Raw genomic sequence first — 18885 nt, 5'->3', positions numbered from 1 at the left:
CCGAGTGTATTGTCGCCAAATTTTCTGATGCTACAAAGTTATGTCGGCGTGAGCAAAACATTTGGCAGATGTAGTACAATGCGGTAAAATGCGTGGTTGTCCACTTTGGCAGGAAGAAAAGAAAAATGGAATATTGGGTGAGTAACAGAAACTGAGATAGTGAGGGAATGAGTGAGGGTGTGTGAGAGAGAGAGCAAGGGAAAGTAAGAGAGTGAGAGAATAAAAAAGAAAGCGGGAGAGTGAGCGAGGGAACATGAAAAATAGAAAAGGTGCACTGGTATCTCTCGTGCTTCTTGATGGCAGGCAACAGAGAAGCCCTGCCAATAACTTGCTTACGTGGCCTGGCGTGGCATGGGGTCACGCCAAGGGGGTGGGAACTACTAATTTTGGCAAAGCATTTTTCTGTGAAGGAATTGAGGTCACACCATTATTCCAAAGTTGAGGGAGCGAGACCCCAGTTTTGAGGAGAGCATATGGAAGTTTCTAGACTCTAAAACAGGCACCTGGGAGTATGTTTACCAGTAATTTGTACCTGGTGCATAAGTGAGAATTGCAAATTAAATAAAGTGCAGATCTTTTCTGATCAGCCTATCACATGGATGGAGCTCGATGGAGCTCCAACTTCCAGTTGGACCTACGCCTAAAAAATCTAGGTCAGGCTCGAAAAGAAGATTCTATTTTCCAACTAATCTCTCTATCTTACGATGTAGAGTGATAAATTATTCAAATTTATGCGGACTTTTCAACAACTGAGAACTATAGCCTTGATCCTATTTTGATTTGGAGAAAGATGGGACCTTTGGGAGAATGAGAACTATTTGCGGCAGTTGATGGGACTTTGCCCGTGTATCCATCCGCAACTCTTTATACAATAAGGTTCCTCCCCTGAGCCGTAACCTTGTTCAATACAGAAGCCTTCTGTCTGTGACTACGGACCTTTACTAATTGCAACCTAGCAACTCTATGAACCAAGAGTTTAAATAGAGAGGCACTAATTTGGAATCAGATCAAACATCCACAGCTCAAGCCATTCCACTACAATCTGAGAAGCCTCGAGAAAACAAAACTGTGCTGTTCAAAATTTAACCCCAAGAACTGGTTCAATGGAAATCATAAAAATTGGGACTTGAACAAAGTTCATGTACACAGTGACTTCAAGTTAGCTCAGAGCCCTACTTTTATGAGTTACACATACCAGTACACTCGAGGCTGCAAAAACCACCATGAATACAACGTGTTATGAAGCAATGATAGCCAATGTATATACTTGTGCCGGTAAATTGAGGATAGCGCGTCTCATTGATAAACCTGAGAACAACACCTAGGTTGACACTCCAGTGCAGTGTTGAGGGAGCGGTGTCTTCCAGATGAGATGTTAAACTGAGGCCCTGTCTATTCTCTCAACTGGATGTAATAAGGGGCGTCATTCTCCGACCCCCCGCCGGGTCGGAGAATGGCCGTTGGCCACCGTGAATCCCGCCCCGCCCCCGCCGAAGTCTCCGGTACCGGAGATTGGGCGGGAATCGGGCCGCGCCTGTTGGCGGGATACCCCCGCTCAATTCTCCGGCCCGGATGGGCCGAAGTCCCGCCCAGAAATTGCCTGTCCCGCCGGCGTAAATGACAAGTTGGTATTTACCGGCGGGACCAGGTGGCGTGGGCGGGCTCCGGGGTCCTGGGGGGGGGCGCGGGGCGATCTGACCCCGGGGGGTGCCCCCACGGTGGCCTGGCCCGCGATCGGTTCCACCGATCTGCGGGCGGGCCTGTGCCGTGGGGGCACTCTTTCCCTTCCGCCTCCGCCACGGCCTCCACCATGGCGGAGGCGGAAGAGACTCTCCCCACTGCGCATGCGCGGGAAACTGTCGGCGGCCGCTGACGCTCCCGCGCATGCGCCGCATTTCCGCGCCAGCTGGCGGGGCACCAAACGCCATTTCCGCCAGCTGGCGGGGCGGAAATCCCTCCGGCGTCGGCCTAGCCCCTCAATGTTGGGGCTCGGCCCCCAAAGATGCGGAGCATTCCGCACCTTTGGGCCGGCGCGATGCCCGTCTGATTGGCGCCGTTTTTGGCGCCAGTCGGCGGACATTGCGCCGTTGGGGGAGAATTTCGCCCAAGATCCCTCAGCAGGATTTCATAGATGAATGGGGAAGTTCTCCCTGGTTTGCTGGCCAATATTTATCCTTCAGCCATCGTCACTAAAGCTGTTCATCGCATTGCTGTTTGTGGAATCTTGCTGTGTTCCCAACGTGACGACATTTTAAAAGTGCTTAAATGTTTGCAATGCACTTTGGAACACCCTGTGGTTGTGAGTGAAAGGTGCATTTGCGAAATGCAACTTCTTTCTTTCCTGACTGGGACACTTACCACCCCTCAGTTTTAACACTGCCACCCCACAGTTTTAACTGGCAGTCCTGTTTTTGATCAGGGTATCACAAGATTCTAAAATGTAAATGTAGACATCTTCGCAAGGAGCGGAACTCTTATTCATTTGCACACACCTTAGACTGGTGTTGCTGATATGGCCGGTACGTAAGTGTTAAGCAATGATGTGATGGTACCAGGGAGAGAGACTGTTCAGAAAGACAACAAGCAGAATTTAATGTTCCCAACATGGGTCCAACCCCATTGCTTCAATGGGGAAGGTTGAACCAATTTAAATGCCCAGGGTTGGGCCTTCCTAGGGATTTAGGACCTCGGGGCAGAATAGGTGAATAGCATAGATGTATTTTGGGTGAAGTTGAATAAAGACACAAGGGAGAAAGGAATAGAAGTATATGTAGATTAGTTAAGATCAAGTTAGGTGGCAAGTACCACATGTGGAGCACAAAACAGCTGGGCTGAATGGTCTGTTTCTGATCTTTACATTCTATGTACAAACGATTTTAAAGAAGGAATTGGCCTGGATTTTGCCACAATGGGTCTGGATTCTTCCACCCCGCCCACCACAAGAACGCCACGGGTTCCATGTGACGGTCCATTGACCTCAGGCGGGAATTTCCAGTCGCCAGTGGCCAGAGAATCCCGCCCCCTGCACTCTGGTGGGTGAGGTCTGAATGAGTTAAAATCTCACCCAATACATACAAAGAGAATCTGCTCAATCTGATCACAGCTCCACTTACCTGAGCAGTACAGGCCTGAAGCTTCGAGAAGCCATCAGAGGCGGCAGTCCAACTGATGCTGACACTGTTGGGAGTCCGGCTGTTGATTCTCAGCTTGGTGGGCCTGGCTGGTAAAACTAAAGAAGAAAATTACTCAACAGCTGGTGCACCGGGAAGCCACAGACAAAGAACTCATCGCCTCCCCAGTGCAGAGTTGCAGCTTGAGCTGACAATGCAATTCCCTTCATTCCATTGTAAATACATCCTGTGGGCATCACTTAGCCCAGTCACAGTGTCTCGAGAACAGAGGTTCTGTTCAATATTCTACATCCAGGCTACAGCTGACTATCAGTTTGAAAGCAAGAAAATAAGTGAGTCACCAGAGCATGTGTTTTTAATCATGTGGCAACTCGCCCTCCAGCATAACTGTTCCAAGAACCCACAGTCAGCATGTAAAAGCATGAGGTAAGGAACTCGGTGCTTTTAAAGAGACAATCTTCCCCAACCAGGAGAATTCTCCTTTGACGAGGGAGATTCATTGCTGGCAGCCAATTAAGACCATGTTACTACGTTACCATAAATTACAAAACAGCAGCGCAAATTTATTTCCCTTAAATGGGGAAGAGAGAGGAGAACGAGGAGCAAGGGAGGGAAGGCAATGAAGAAGGGGAAGGTGTCAGGTTCTGTAGACCGGCTGATATGAATGATACACTACAGAACATCTAGTTTAAAGAATTTATTATGAAACAACTGTGTGGTAAAGATAACTGGAATAAATAAATAACAAACTACTAACACTAACTAACTATTACACAGCTATTGTAAAATATCCATCAACACGACTTACTCCCAACTCCCCCAAGCACAGAGCCGCATGGTAGATTTACACTGCCACCTGCTGGTCGGAGGTCATGTACAATATTATATACAGAATTGCTTTATGCATATCATCACAGAATGGATGAAGGAAAAAAGGAGAAAAAAGGAAGGGGGGGACTACAGAAAATGAGAGGAAGGAAAGAAAGAGGAGAAGGAAAGAAGGAAAAGAAAGATAGGAAAGGCGAATGGAGAGGGATGAGGAGCAAGTGAGAAGACAATGAAAGAGAAATGAAGAAGAGAAGGGGGCGAAGGAAGGAGGGGAGGAAATGAGAGAGAAGCAATGCAGAATGAGGGAAGAAAGGAATGAGGAGGAGTAAAGATGCGAAGGAAGGAAATGGGAAAGGAAGCAAAGGGTGAAGGAAATAGTTAATAGAACGGTCCATGAGAGGAAGGAGGGGAAGGAAGCAAAGGAAAGAATGGAAGAGAAAAGGGGTGAATGGTAAAGAGGAAAGATCAAAAAAGGAGAGAAGTGGATGGGGAAAGTGTGTAGGCAAGGAGAAACAGAAAGCGAAAAAGGATGAAAAAAAGCACGAGCATCTTTGATGATGAGCTCAATCCTACGGAGGTTGCAAAGTGGGCGGTTGCCCCGGGTGATATTGGAATCATCGAATAAATAAGTAACAGAGCATGCAGAAAGGTTCCAACAACAGACAGAAGAGAATTGGAGGAACTGAAGTTGTGAACTTACCTTTGACATTAACACTCGCTGTCCTGGAAACAGTTACTCCCTTTGGGTTGTGTGCTTCACAAGTGAAGGTGGTCAGTCTTTTAATTCCTGAGGACATGGATGGCAGAGAGAAGGTGTTTGTTACACTCTACAGATTTAAAGCAATCAGCTCCCCATCCCGGCTGAAAAGTCAAAGAGAAGGAGTTCATGCAGGTTGGTCTAGTATGGGTGGAAGAATGAGACATCATAGTGAATCGTTAAGGCCTCAGAATTAGCTGCTTTCAGCTAAGGCTGAAATAGGACAATGCAGTTGGCTCCAGAGGAACTGAAGGATGCCATTCAACCCCTGGAGTCTGCTCTGCCACTTCATTAGATTATGGCTTATGTTATGGGCCAGGGTTTAGAGAACACCAAAGTATATTATGGAGCTTTGGCAAAGAGTCATCGGACTCGAAACGTTAGCTCCTTTCACTCCCTACAGAAGCTGCCAGACCTGCTGAGATTTTCCAGCATTTTCTCATTCGTTTCAGATTCCAGCATCCGCAGTAATTTGCTTTTATATCATTGAGTTCACCTGACTTACACCTTTTAATAGCTTTTGGTTATGAGGAGCACAAGGGCCCACTTTCCAGGTGTTATGCAACAGAGATTTAAAATATTTTTAAGCAAAACAATGTTTATTCTATGAATCCAGTTAACATTTTATAAACACACAGTAAACATTTATCAACTACCAACACAAATACCCCCTCAAAGATACAGTACTCCATAGGTAACCCTTAATAATTTTCCTAACAATATCCATAAGTCAAACACCCTTTTTCTACAAAACAGTAGGTTTGAATTCCTTACAGAAAACAGGTATTACTTTGAAGTTATCAAGTGGTCTGGAGACATTCTTTAGCATGCAGAGAGAGAGACCAAAATACACCTTCTTTGTTTGAATGCAGCTCCCAACTGAAAACAAAACCAAAAAACCTCAGAGCCACAAAGCAGCTTCCAGCTCAAAACAAAAGTAAAAGACAGAATCACAGCCCAGCTCCACACACAATGGCATCACTGCAGCCATTTGATAAACACACTTTTCTTAAAGGGACCCTCACATGACACTTATCTGACCTCAACTCCATTTAAACCCTCTGTTCCATATGTTTATCACACAAAAATCGACCAATCTCGGTCTTGAAAGCTCCAATTGAGTCTCAGCATCCACAACCTTTGTGGGAGCGTCTCAGATAAGTTTACTTGAGGGAGTGTTTCTGGAATGTGTTCCTGAATGAGCTGCTGTCCTGGAGTTCAAGAGGAGAAAATTTTCAACTCGGAATTCCAGGAACTCAGTTCGCTGCCCATGACCACCCCCACTTTCTGAAGTTAGGCGGACTTCCAGGTGTGACCATGGAGTGAGTGGTCACACACAGGGCAGCTCCTGCTCAAAGTCACAGAAAAAAGCTATTTTTACCTAATACTGGGTGGAATTTTGCTGAAAAGATGTAGGTGAATGTTGGAGGGGTACTTTCCCAGGAGTTATATGTCTGCTGGGTACCAGACCCGGCAGAAAGCAGTGAGAGATTTGGCTGGAAAGTTGGAAAAAGCTTGTGTTGCAGCAACAGCAAAAGCCACTTTAAGCATGCAGGCGGGGAAGGGCTGGTGCAAGCTGGAAGGCTTCAACTTGACTTGATGGCCTTTATTAAAGCTGAATTCCAGTAGCAGAGGAAACAAATGCGGGAAGATCATGCAAAGGCCATTGAAGAAGCGGCGGTACCCTGAAGAGTTCTCTGGAACGGGTGGAGAGGTGTTTGGAGGTGCAGGGTCACAGATTCGGGAAATTGAAGGAGTGATCTCGGACCACAGCGATCGTGTGGTGGCTCTGGAGGTGGGCGTGGCGCTCCTAGGGGGCCTGTGTAAAACATTGAGGGCAAAGGTGGAGGAGCAGGAGAATGCCTCGAGAAGGCAGAAGCTGCGAATAGTGGGCCTGCCTGAAGGAGTGGAAGGTGTGAGTGCCACGAGGTACGTCTCGAAGATGCTGGCGGAGCTGGTGTCCAAAGGGGTGCTAGATAAGGTGCCTGAAGTGGACCGAGCGCATAGGTCCCTGAGGCAGAAGCCTAGAGTTGGGGAGCCGCCGCGGGCGGTGATCGTTAGACTCCACAAATTTGAAGAGAAAGAAAAGATTCTACAGTGGGCCAGGGAGAAGATTACCTGCGACTGGAAGGGGAACAGGGTCCGAATTTATCAGGACATTGGAGCCGAGTTGGCAAAGCGATGGGCAAGCTTCAACAAGGCCAAGGCGGTGCTGTACCATGGCAGATCAGGTTTGGGGTGCTCTACCCAGCAAAATTATGGGTGACGTTCGAAGGCCGGGAGTATCACTGTGAGAGCCCCGAAGCGGCCGAAGAATTTATTAAGGAGCTTAACTGGGGGAGAACTGAGAGGACAATGCTTGGGAACCAGGGTGCTGGCACTATGTAATGGTTGGGAGCATGTTTGAAGTGGCAGTAGGGATTGAGGAATGTTCATCCTTTTTTTGGAGTAGAGGTTTGGGATTGTAAGGGGTGGAAAGTATATGTGGGGATGGATGTTGCTGTCCCCCCCTCCTGTTTATGTTTAACATGTGTTTGTTTGCTTTTGGAGAAGGCTGCCTGGAGTTCAGGGGAAGTCTTTGTTTGGGTAGGGGAGGGTAAGGTCAACAGGGAGCCTTCCTCCTTGAGCTGAGGAGCGGGGTTGGGGGTGAATTGGAGGTCATTGGTAAGTGTCTTTGGGCAGGGGCTGTTGCGCTAGCAGGTTATGCTGGTGAACGGAAGTGAGGTGGTGGTGGAGAAGGTCGAGAGGACTGGGAGGGGGGAAGGTGGAGCTGGGGGGGGGGGAGGGGGGAAAGGTGGGGGAGGTTGCTGCGATGTGGCAGGGGGTGAGAGATGACATGGTCATGGGCCATCTGGGATGGGCTAGGTACAGGGTGGAATTAAAGGTGTGGGAGTTAAGTGGGGAAGATGACAGACGGTAGAGGGGATCGGAGGCGCGAGCCTCCAGTAAGGTTGGTAACGTGGAACGTCCGGGGACTGAATAGGCTGTTTAAAAGGCACACCTCAGGAGCTTGAAAGCAGGGGTGATTGAACAGCTCCTGAGTTGACAGTGGTTAATAAGAGTTAACCATAGTTATTTGTATTTAGCCGTAATATCCAACTGCAATCTTACATCCCAGAAACCCTTTAGTGATTTACTTAATTAATAAACAGTTTTGTTAATTTACAAAGCCGTTGAGCTGGCGTTGCAGGCCAGCAGCGCGGGTTCAATTCCCGTACCGGCTCATTACCCAAACAGGTGCTGGAATGTGGCAACAAGGGGATTTTCACAGTGCCTACTTGTGACAATAAAAGGTTATTGCTATTATTATTTTCTTGAGCACTTCAACTACAAAGACCTCGCCATCCCAGCTTGCAGAGAACATCACATCGGGGGAACAGAACATCCCTCCTGGCCTCCACTGAGTCCAGCAGCCTCCCCAGGTCTGCATCCCCGAACCTTGGGGCTGGTCTCCTGGCCGACACTGTTGCGAGCTGGCTGGGGTTGGCTGAGCAAGTGCAGCTTATGTGCTGCTCAAGCTTGTTAGTGGGGTGGCTGGCGAGTGCGGTGCCGGCAAAGAAAAGCCTTCATTTGCAGCGACAAGCCCGGGGGGGGATCGATAAGTGGACTAATTAACGTTGAATAGCATTGCTGGCCTCGCTGAGCCGAGGGCTGGGAAGTTTGCGGCATTTCCCGCTCGCTACCACACTTAGAAGTCTTTCCAGAAAATCGTGCCCATATTGTTAAACTATACAAGACTCATGAGACCTAGTGAACCACACACTACGTCTTACAACAGTTATTACAGGGACTGCACCAGTGGCACAATTAACATGGTAAGTTTCAAATAGAGTAATGGAGCTGGGGAGGCAATGATTATTCTATATATATACCATCTGAAACTCTCAATTAGATTCTGGCCTGCAACTCACTCCCTGCTAAACGACCAAAATCCTGACATTTATTTTCTTGATGTCACTGTTCAGTTCTTTTTGCACTTGCAAGTTCAAATGCTTCTTCTTTTGTCTTATGGCTTGTACATGGCCTCACTTCCAATTACGAATTCTTCGATACAGAAAATATCCCATCCCCTTGATTACATACTCGCCTGTAACTCACTCCTGGGTATCCATTATTCTATTTCTATAAACCATCTGAACCCCTCGATTAGATTCCAGTCTGTAACTCACTCCCGGGTATTCATTATTCTATATATAAACCATCTGAACCCCTCGATTAGATTCCAGTCTGTAACTCACTCCTGGGTATCCATTATTCTATTTCTATAAACCATCTGAACCCCTCGATTAGATTCCAGTCTGTAACTCACTCCCGGGTGTCCATTATTCTATATATAAACCATCTGAACCCCTCGATTAGATTCCAGTCTGTAACTCACTCCCAGTATCCATTATTCGATTTCTATAAACCATCTGAACCCCTCGATTAGATTCCAGTCTGTAACTCACTCCTGGGTATCCATTATTCTATTTCTATAAACCATCTGAACCCCTCGATTAGATTCCAGTCTGTAACTCACTCCTGGGTATCCATTATTCTATTTCTATAAACCATCTGAACCCCTCGATTAGATTCCAGTCTGTAACTCACTCCTGGGTATCCATTATTCTATTTCTATAAACCATCTGAACCCCTCGATTAGATTCCAGTCTGTAACTCACTCCCGGGTATTCATTATTCTATATATAAACCATCTGAACTCCTCGATTCGATTCCAGTCTGTAACTCACTCCTGGGTATCCATTATTCTATTTCTATAAACCATCTGAACCCCTCGATTAGATTCCAGTCTGTAACTCACTCCCAGGTGTCCATTATTCTATATATAAACCATCTGAACCCCTCGATTAGATTCCAGTCTGTAACTCACTCCCAGTATCCATTATTCGATTTCTATAAACCATCTGAACCCCTCGATTAGATTCCAGTCTGTAACTCACTCCTGGGTATCCATTATTCTATTTCTATAAACCATCTGAACCCCTCGATTAGATTCCAGTCTGTAACTCACTCCCGGGTATTCATTATTCTATATATAAACCATCTGAACCCCTCGATTAGATTCCAGTCTGTAACTCACTCCTGGGTATCCATTATTCTATTTCTATAAACCATCTGAACCCCTCGATTAGATTCCAGTCTGTAACTCACTCCTGGGTATCCATTATTCTATTTCTATAAACCATCTGAACCCCTCGATTAGATTCCAGTCTGTAACTCACTCCTGGGTATTCATTATTCTATATATAAACCATCTGAACCCCTCGATTAGATTCCAGTCTGTAACTCACTCCTGGGTATCCATTATTCTATTTCTATAAACCATCTGAACCCCTCGATTAGATTCCAGTCTGTAACTCACTCCCGGGTGTCCATTATTCTATATATAAACCATCTGAACCCCTCGATTAGATTCCAGTCTGTAACTCACTCCCAGTATCCATTATTCTATATATAAACCATCTGAACCCCTCGATTAGATTCCAGTCTGTATCTCACTCCCGGGTGTCCATTATTCTATATATAAACCATCTGAACCCCTCGATTAGATTCCAGTCTGTAACTCACTCCCGGGTGTCCATTATTCTATATATAAACCATCTGAACCCCTCGATTAGATTCCAGTCTGTAACTCACTCCCAGTATCCATTATTCGATTTCTATAAACCATCTGAACCCCTCGATTAGATTCCAGTCTGTAACTCACTCCTGGGTATCCATTATTCTATTTCTATAAACCATCTGAACCCCTCGATTAGATTCCAGTCTGTAACTCACTCCTGGGTATCCATTATTCTATTTCTATAAACCATCTGAACCCCTCGATTAGATTCCAGTCTGTAACTCACTCCTGGGTATCCATTATTCTATTTCTATAAACCATCTGAACCCCTCGATTAGATTCCAGTCTGTAACTCACTCCCGGGTATTCATTATTCTATATATAAACCATCTGAACTCCTCGATTCGATTCCAGTCTGTAACTCACTCCTGGGTATCCATTATTCTATTTCTATAAACCATCTGAACCCCTCGATTAGATTCCAGTCTGTAACTCACTCCCAGGTGTCCATTATTCTATATATAAACCATCTGAACCCCTCGATTAGATTCCAGTCTGTAACTCACTCCCAGTATCCATTATTCGATTTCTATAAACCATCTGAACCCCTCGATTAGATTCCAGTCTGTAACTCACTCCTGGGTATCCATTATTCTATTTCTATAAACCATCTGAACCCCTCGATTAGATTCCAGTCTGTAACTCACTCCCGGGTATTCATTATTCTATATATAAACCATCTGAACCCCTCGATTAGATTCCAGTCTGTAACTCACTCCTGGGTATCCATTATTCTATTTCTATAAACCATCTGAACCCCTCGATTAGATTCCAGTCTGTAACTCACTCCTGGGTATCCATTATTCTATTTCTATAAACCATCTGAACCCCTCGATTAGATTCCAGTCTGTAACTCACTCCTGGGTATTCATTATTCTATATATAAACCATCTGAACCCCTCGATTAGATTCCAGTCTGTAACTCACTCCTGGGTATCCATTATTCTATTTCTATAAACCATCTGAACCCCTCGATTAGATTCCAGTCTGTAACTCACTCCCGGGTGTCCATTATTCTATATATAAACCATCTGAACCCCTCGATTAGATTCCAGTCTGTAACTCACTCCCAGTATCCATTATTCTATATATAAACCATCTGAACCCCTCGATTAGATTCCAGTCTGTATCTCACTCCCGGGTGTCCATTATTCTATATATAAACCATCTGAACCCCTCGATTAGATTCCAGCCTGTAACTCACTCTCGGGTGTCCATTATTCTATATATACACCATCTGAACCGCTCGATTAGATTCCAGTCTGTAACTCACTCCCGGGTATCCATTATTCTATATATAAACCATCTAAACACCTCGATTAGATTCCAGTCTGTAACTCACTCCCGGATATCCATTATTCTATATATAAACCACCTGAACCCCTCGATTAGATTCCAGTCTGTAACTCAATCCCGGGTATCCATTGTTCTACATATAAACCATCTGAACTCCTCGATTAGATTCCAGCCTGCAATAATAATAATCTTTTATTATTGTCACAAGTAGGCTTACATTAACACTGCAATGACGTTACTGTGAAAAGCCCAAGTCGCCACATTCCGGCGCCTGTCCGGGTACACAGAGGGAGAATTCAGAATGGCCAATTCACCTAATAGCACGCCTTTTGGGACTTGTGGGAGGAAACCGGAGCACCCGGAGGAAACCCACATAGACACGGGGAGAACATGCAGACTCCACACAGACAGTGACCCAAGCAGGAATCGAACCTGGGACCAGGTGCTGTGAAGCAACAGTGCTAACCACTGTGCTACCATTCCGCTCACTCTCACTCATTCCCTGGTATACATTATTCTATATATAAACCGTCTGAATCCCTCAATTAGATTTCAGACTGTAATTCACTCCCCGGTATTCACTATTTTATATGTAAAATATGTGAACCCCTCGATTAGTTTCCACTCTGTATCTGACTATCACTTCATTCTGCGCCGTGTTTTTATTAATCATTGGTTTGAATTAAATTGCTATGGGTGTGCATCCGTGCATATTGAATGCTGTCTTAAGTTTTGCTCAGTGGGGGAACAGGTCTCCAGGCACCTTGGTTGATGCGGTTGTTGCAAGTAGGGCAGTTCTGTACAGTTCCAAGATAAATTCATCCGAATATTTCCCACCTCTGCATATTGGCCAGCAAGCAGGATGGCTGGGGGGAGAGGCTGCTGAAAATTGCTGGAGTACCAAAAAATGTGGATCAGCAGATTTATTCAAAAAACAGTTCACATGCAAGCAGCTAAAGCAAGTTTCAACCTGACAGGGCGGGGGGTGATTGCTAATTTCAATTTCCAGGTCTCTTGTGAAAATGTTAATCTAATAGGTTTTCAATAAAGCAATTACTTGAACAAGAGTCCCTGCTGTGGCTTCAGGAATGAGAAGAGATTGTGAAATACAAGTGGTGCCACATTACTCGAGCAGCACTGGAGTATCCAAAGAGGTTGGTAAATGTCGTCTGCGCAATGCCAAGACTTTTGATCGAGCACCTGCCCCATCCAGGGCAATGCCAGCATTCTTACACAGGCTTGTGTCATTCTGTCTGGGCACTGCCTGTAGTGTCAAGGAGTCTAGTCCATGAGAATTTTGCACGGTGCCAATTGTTAAATCATTTTCGACCTCCCCAGTTGTGTGGATTCTCGTCTATGTCGAGGACAAGAGCTGGCACCAATTACATACATTAATAGTCTCTATGATTGGATATCTATAAATACAGGCGTGGATCCCATTCACAGAGTATAAAAGCTGATTTCAGATGTGCAGTAATATACTCTCATGGATAATATGCAAAACAATCAACTGGAATTGAGAACTGCTATTGTTGCCCGTGAACTCAGCCACTTCAATACTGACGTTGCTGCCCTGCAAGAGGCCCAAAGAGCAGGCGAAGGGCAGCTGAGGGAAGATGACAGTGGTTACACCTTCTTCGGGGCAGGAAAACCAGAGGATCAGCCATAGAATCAGATGGAATTGGTTTTGCCATCAGGAGCGAACAACTCTCGGAACTCCCTGTCAGCATCAACAAGTGCATCATGACCCTTTGTCTTCAATTTGCCAAGAACTAGCAGGCAATGATTGTGAGTGCTTATACCCCTTCCCTTGATGTCAATGATGAGTCCAAAGAAGGTTTCTACTCCACCCTGTGCACCATACTCTCCAACATTCTTAAGGAAAATTAGATCATCCTCCTAGGAGACTTCAACGCCAGCGTGCAAAAGGACTCCCAAATCTGGAATGGAACCATTGGAAAGGAAGGAGTTGGGAATTACAACTCCAACGTGGATCTCCTGATCATCAAATGTGCAGAACATCCGTAGCACATTGTTCAACCAAAAAGACAAATTTGAAACTTCCTGGAGACATCCACATCAAAGTATTGGCACATGATCGACTTTGTCATTCGATCCAAGACCAAAAGGATGCCCTCATCACCAAAGCGATGACCAGTGCAGACGTCTACTGGACAGACCATCGGCTCATCCACTCCTCGATGTCTATCAAACTCCATCAGAAGCAATGGAATATGAAGAAACAGCTCAGAGAAAATTTCAATGTTGCGCAGCTTCAAGAGCCAAGCATTCTAGTGAACTTCCAACAATGTCCAAAATCTGCAGAGTCCATTCTAATGGGGTCGAGGAAAACTGGAAAGAGCTGAAGAGAGCCATCATCTCCAGCTGTGAAGAAACCATTGGCTTCAAGACCAAGAAACACCAAGACTGGTTGGATGCAAACGACCACACCATCCAAGACCTCATTGACAAGAAGAGGAAAGATCTAGGCACAACGGCAAGACAACATAATCAGCAAGGCAAAAAGGAGAGCTCATTAATTAGCCAAGGCGGAGGTACAAAGATGAATTTGGGCAATCAAGAACCAATGGTGCACTGAGAAAGCTAAAGAGCGGCATCTCCTCACTGACAAGCATGACACCCGGGACTTCTTCAGTGCCACCAGGGCAATATATGGACCCAATACCCAAGGCCTCTAAATAGTGTAGAATAACAACAGAACCGGCTTGAGAGACGGAGAGAGTTCAGTATCAATACAGTGACAGATTCCCAGTGAGAGAGTTCAGTATCAATACAGTGACAGACTCCCAGTGAGAGAGTTCAATATCGATACAGAGACAGACTCTCAGTGAGAGAGTTCAATATCAATACAGAGACAGTCTCCGACGGAGAGAGTTCAGTATCAATACAGTGACAGACTCCCAGTGAGAGAGTTCAACATCAATACAGTGACAGACTCCCAGTGAGAGAGTTCAATATCAATACAGTGACAGACTCCCAGTGAGAGAGTTCGATATCAATACAGTGAGAGACTCCCAGTGAGAGAGTTCAGTATCAATACAGTGACAGACTCCCAGTGAGAGAGTTCAATATCAATAGGGACAGACTCCCAGTGAGATAGTTCAGTAAAAATACAGTGACAGACTCTCAGTGAGAGAGTTCAATATCAATACAGTGACAGACTCCCGGTGAGAGAGTTCAGTATCAATACAGTGACAGACTCCCAGTGAGAGTTCCGTATCAATACAGTGACAGACTCCCACTGAGAGTTCAGTATCAATACAGTGACAGACTCCCAGTGAGAGAGTTCAATATCAATACAGAGACAGACTCCCAGTGAGAGAGTTCAGTATCAATACAGAGACAGACTCCCAGTGAGAGTTCCGTATCAATACAGTGACAGACTCCCACTGAGAGAGTTCAGTATCAATACAGTGACAGACTCCCAGTGAGAGAGTTCAATATCAATACAGTGACAGACTCCCAGTGAGAGAGTTCAGTATCAATACAGTGACAGACTCCCAGTGAGAGAGTTCAATATCAATACAATGACAGACTCCCAGTGAGAGAGTTCAGTATCAATACAGTGACAGACTCCCAGTGAGAGAGTTCAAAATCGATACAGAGACAGACTCTCAGTGAGAGAGTTCAGTATCAATACAGTGACAGATTCCCAGTGAGAGAGTTCAATATCAATAGTGACAGACTCCCAGTGAGAGAGTTCAGTATCAATACAGTGACAGACTCCCAGTGAGTGAGTTCAATATCAATACAGTGACAGACTCTCAGTGACAGAGTTCAATATCAATACAGTGACAGACTCCCAGTGAGATAGTTCAGTATCAGTACAGTGACAGACTCTCAGTGAGAGAGTTCAATATCAATACAGTGACAGACTCCCAGTGAGAGAGTTCAATATTAATACAGTGACAGACTCTCAGTGAGAGAGTTCAGTATCAATACAGTGACAGACTCCCAGTGAGAGAGTTCAGTATCAATACAGTGACAGACTCTCAGTGAGAGAGTTCAATATCAATACAGTGACAGACTCCCAGTGAGAGAGTTCAATATCAATACAGTGACAGACTCCCAGTGAGAGAGTTCAATATCAATACAGTGACAGACTCTCAGTGAGAGAGTTCAGTATCAATACAGTGACAGACTCCCAGTGAGTGAGTTCAATATCAATACAGAGACAGACTCTCAGTGAGAGAGTTCAATATCAATACAGAGACAGTCTCCGACAGAGACAGTTCAGTATCAATCCAGTGACAGACTCCCAGTGAGAGAGTTCAATATCAATACAGAGACAGACTCTCAGTGAGAGAGTTCAATATCAATACAGAGACAGTCTCCGACAGAGAGAGTTCAGTATCAATACAGTGACAGACTCCCAGTGAGAGAGTTCAATATCAATACAGAGACAGACTCCCAGTGAGAGAGTTCAATATCAATACAGAGACAGACTCCCAGTGAGAGAGTTCAATATCAATACAGAGACAGTCTCCGACAGAGACAGTTCAGTATCAATCCAGTGACAGACTCCCAGTGAGAGAGTTCAATATCAATACAGAGACAGACTCTCAGTGAGAGAGTTCAATATCAATACAGAGACAGTCTCCGACAGAGAGAGTTCAGTATCAATACAGTGACAGACTCCCAGTGAGATAGTTCAGTATCAATACAGAGACAGACTCTCAGTGAGAGAGTTCAATATCAATACAGAGACAGTCTCCGACAGAGAGAGTTCAGTATCAATACAGTGACAGACTCTCAGTGAGAGAGTTCAATATCAATACAGAGACAGTCTCCGACAGAGAGAGTTCAGTATCAATACAGTGACAGACCCTCAGTGAGAGAGTTCAGTATCAATACAGTTACAGACTCCCAGTGAGAGAGTTCAGTATCAATACAGACAGATTCCCAGTGAGAGAGTTCAATATCAATACAGAGACAGACTCTCAGTGAGAGAGTTCTGTATCAATACAGTGACAAACTCCCAGTGAGAGAGTTCAAGATCAATACAGTGACAGATTCCCAGTGAGAGAGTTCAGTATCAATACAGACAGATTCCCAGTGAGAGAGTTCAGTATCAATAAAGTGACAGACTCCCAGTGAAAGAGTTCAATATCAATACAGAGACAGACTCCCAGTGAGAGAGTTCAGTATCAATACAGACAGATTCCCAGTGAGAGAGTTCAATATCAATACAGAGACAGACTCTCAGTGAGAGAGTTCTGTATCAATACAGTGACAAACTCCCAGTGAGAGAGTTCAAGATCAACACAGTGACAGATTCCCAGTGAGAGAGTTCAGTATCAATACAGACAGATTCCCAGTGAGAGAGTTCAGTATCAATACAGTGACAGACTCCCAGTGAGAGAGTTCAATATCAATACAGTGACAGATTCCCAGTGAGAGAGTTCAGTATCAATACAGACAGATTCCCAGTGAGAGAGTTCAGTATCAATACAGTGACAGACTCCCAGTGAGAGAGTTCAAGATCAATACAGTGACAGATTCCCAGTGAGAGAGTTCAGTATCAATACAGACAGATTCCCAGTGAGAGAGTTCAGTATCAATACAGTGACAGACTCCCAGTGAGAGAGTTCAGTATCAATACAGAGACAGACTCCCAGTGAGAGAGTTCAAGATCAATACAGTGACAGATTCCCAGTGAGAGAGTTCAGTATCAATACAGACAGATTCCCAGTGAGAGAGTTCAGTATCAATACAGTGACAGACTCCCAGTGAGAGAGTTCAATATCAATACAGAGACAGACTCCCAGTGAGAGAGTTCAATATCAATACAGTGGCAGATTCCCAGTGAGAGAGTTCAGTATCAATAGAGTGACAGACTCCCAGTGAGAGAGTTCAGTATCAATACAGACAGATTCCCAGTGAGAGAGTTCAGTATCAATACAGAGACAGACTCCCAGTGAGAGAGTTCAGTATCAGTACAGAGACAGACTCCCAGTGGGAGAGATCAACATCAATACAGTGACAGACTCTCAGTGAGAGAGTTCAGTATCAATACAGTGACAGATTCCCAGTGAGAGAGTTCAGTATCAATACAGTGACAGACTCTCAGTGAGAGAGTTCAGTATCAATACAGAGACAGACTCCCACTGAGAGAGTTCAGTATGAATACAGTGACAGACTCCCGCTGAGAGAGTTCAATATCAATACAGAGACAGACTCCCAGTGAGAGAGTTCAGTATCAATACAGTGACAGACTCTCAGTGAGAGAGTTCAATATCAATACAGTGACAGACTCCCAGTGAGAGAGTTCAATATCAATACAGTGACAGACTCCCAGTGAGAGAGTTCAATATCAATACAGTGACAGACTCTCAGTGAGAGAGTTCAGTATCAATACAGTGACAGACTCCCAGTGAGTGAGTTCAATATCAATACAGAGACAGACTCTCAGTGAGAGAGTTCAATATCAATACAGAGACAGTCTCCGACAGAGACAGTTCAGTATCAATCCAGTGACAGACTCCCAGTGAGAGAGTTCAATATCAATACAGAGACAGACTCTCAGTGAGAGAGTTCAATATCAATACAGAGACAGTCTCCGACAGAGAGAGTTCAGTATCAATACAGTGACAGACTCCCAGTGAGAGAGTTCAATATCAATACAGAGACAGACTCCCAGTGAGAGAGTTCAATATCAATACAGAGACAGACTCCCAGTGAGAGAGTTCAATATCAATACAGAGACAGTCTCCGACAGAGACAGTTCAGTATCAATCCAGTGACAGACTCCCAGTGAGAGAGTTCAATATCAATACAGAGACAGACTCTCAGTGAGAGAGTTCAATATCAATACAGAGACAGTCTCCGACAGAGAGAGTTCAGTATCAATACAGTGACAGACTCCCAGTGAGATAGTTCAGTATCAATACAGAGACAGACTCTCAGTGAGAGAGTTCAATATCAATACAGAGACAGTCTCCGACAGAGAGAGTTCAGTATCAATACAGTGACAGACTCTCAGTGAGAGAGTTCAATATCAATACAGAGACAGTCTCCGACAGAGAGAGTTCAGTATCAATACAGTGACAGACCCTCAGTGAGAGAGTTCAGTATCAATACAGTTACAGACTCCCAGTGAGAGAGTTCAGTATCAATACAGACAGATTCCCAGTGAGAGAGTTCAATATCAATACAGAGACAGACTCTCAGTGAGAGAGTTCTGTATCAATACAGTGACTAACTCCCAGTGAGAGAGTTCAAGATCAATA

General features: G+C 44.9%; 1 protein-coding gene across 2 annotated transcripts in view; it reads right to left on the bottom strand.

Annotated features, from left to right (window-relative positions):
- tyro3 (TYRO3 protein tyrosine kinase) overlaps positions 1-18885 on the bottom strand; it is a 535899-nt gene that overhangs the window by 108028 nt on the left and 408986 nt on the right. For both annotated transcript variants that reach the window (XM_072486187.1, XM_072486188.1), the window contains exons 5-6: positions 4660-4746; positions 3114-3229 (exon numbers count right to left, since the gene is read on the bottom strand). In XM_072486187.1, coding sequence (XP_072342288.1) covers positions 3114-3229; positions 4660-4746 — 203 coding nt within the window. The remainder of the gene's footprint in view (positions 1-3113; positions 3230-4659; positions 4747-18885) is intronic.

The sequence above is a fragment of the Scyliorhinus torazame genome, chromosome 2 (genome assembly GCF_047496885.1).
Source record: "Scyliorhinus torazame isolate Kashiwa2021f chromosome 2, sScyTor2.1, whole genome shotgun sequence".
In the NCBI taxonomy this organism is placed as follows: Eukaryota; Metazoa; Chordata; class Chondrichthyes; order Carcharhiniformes; family Scyliorhinidae; genus Scyliorhinus; species Scyliorhinus torazame.
Note: the sequence above shows the minus strand (reverse complement) of the source record. Positions and strands in the feature narration are given on the sequence as shown.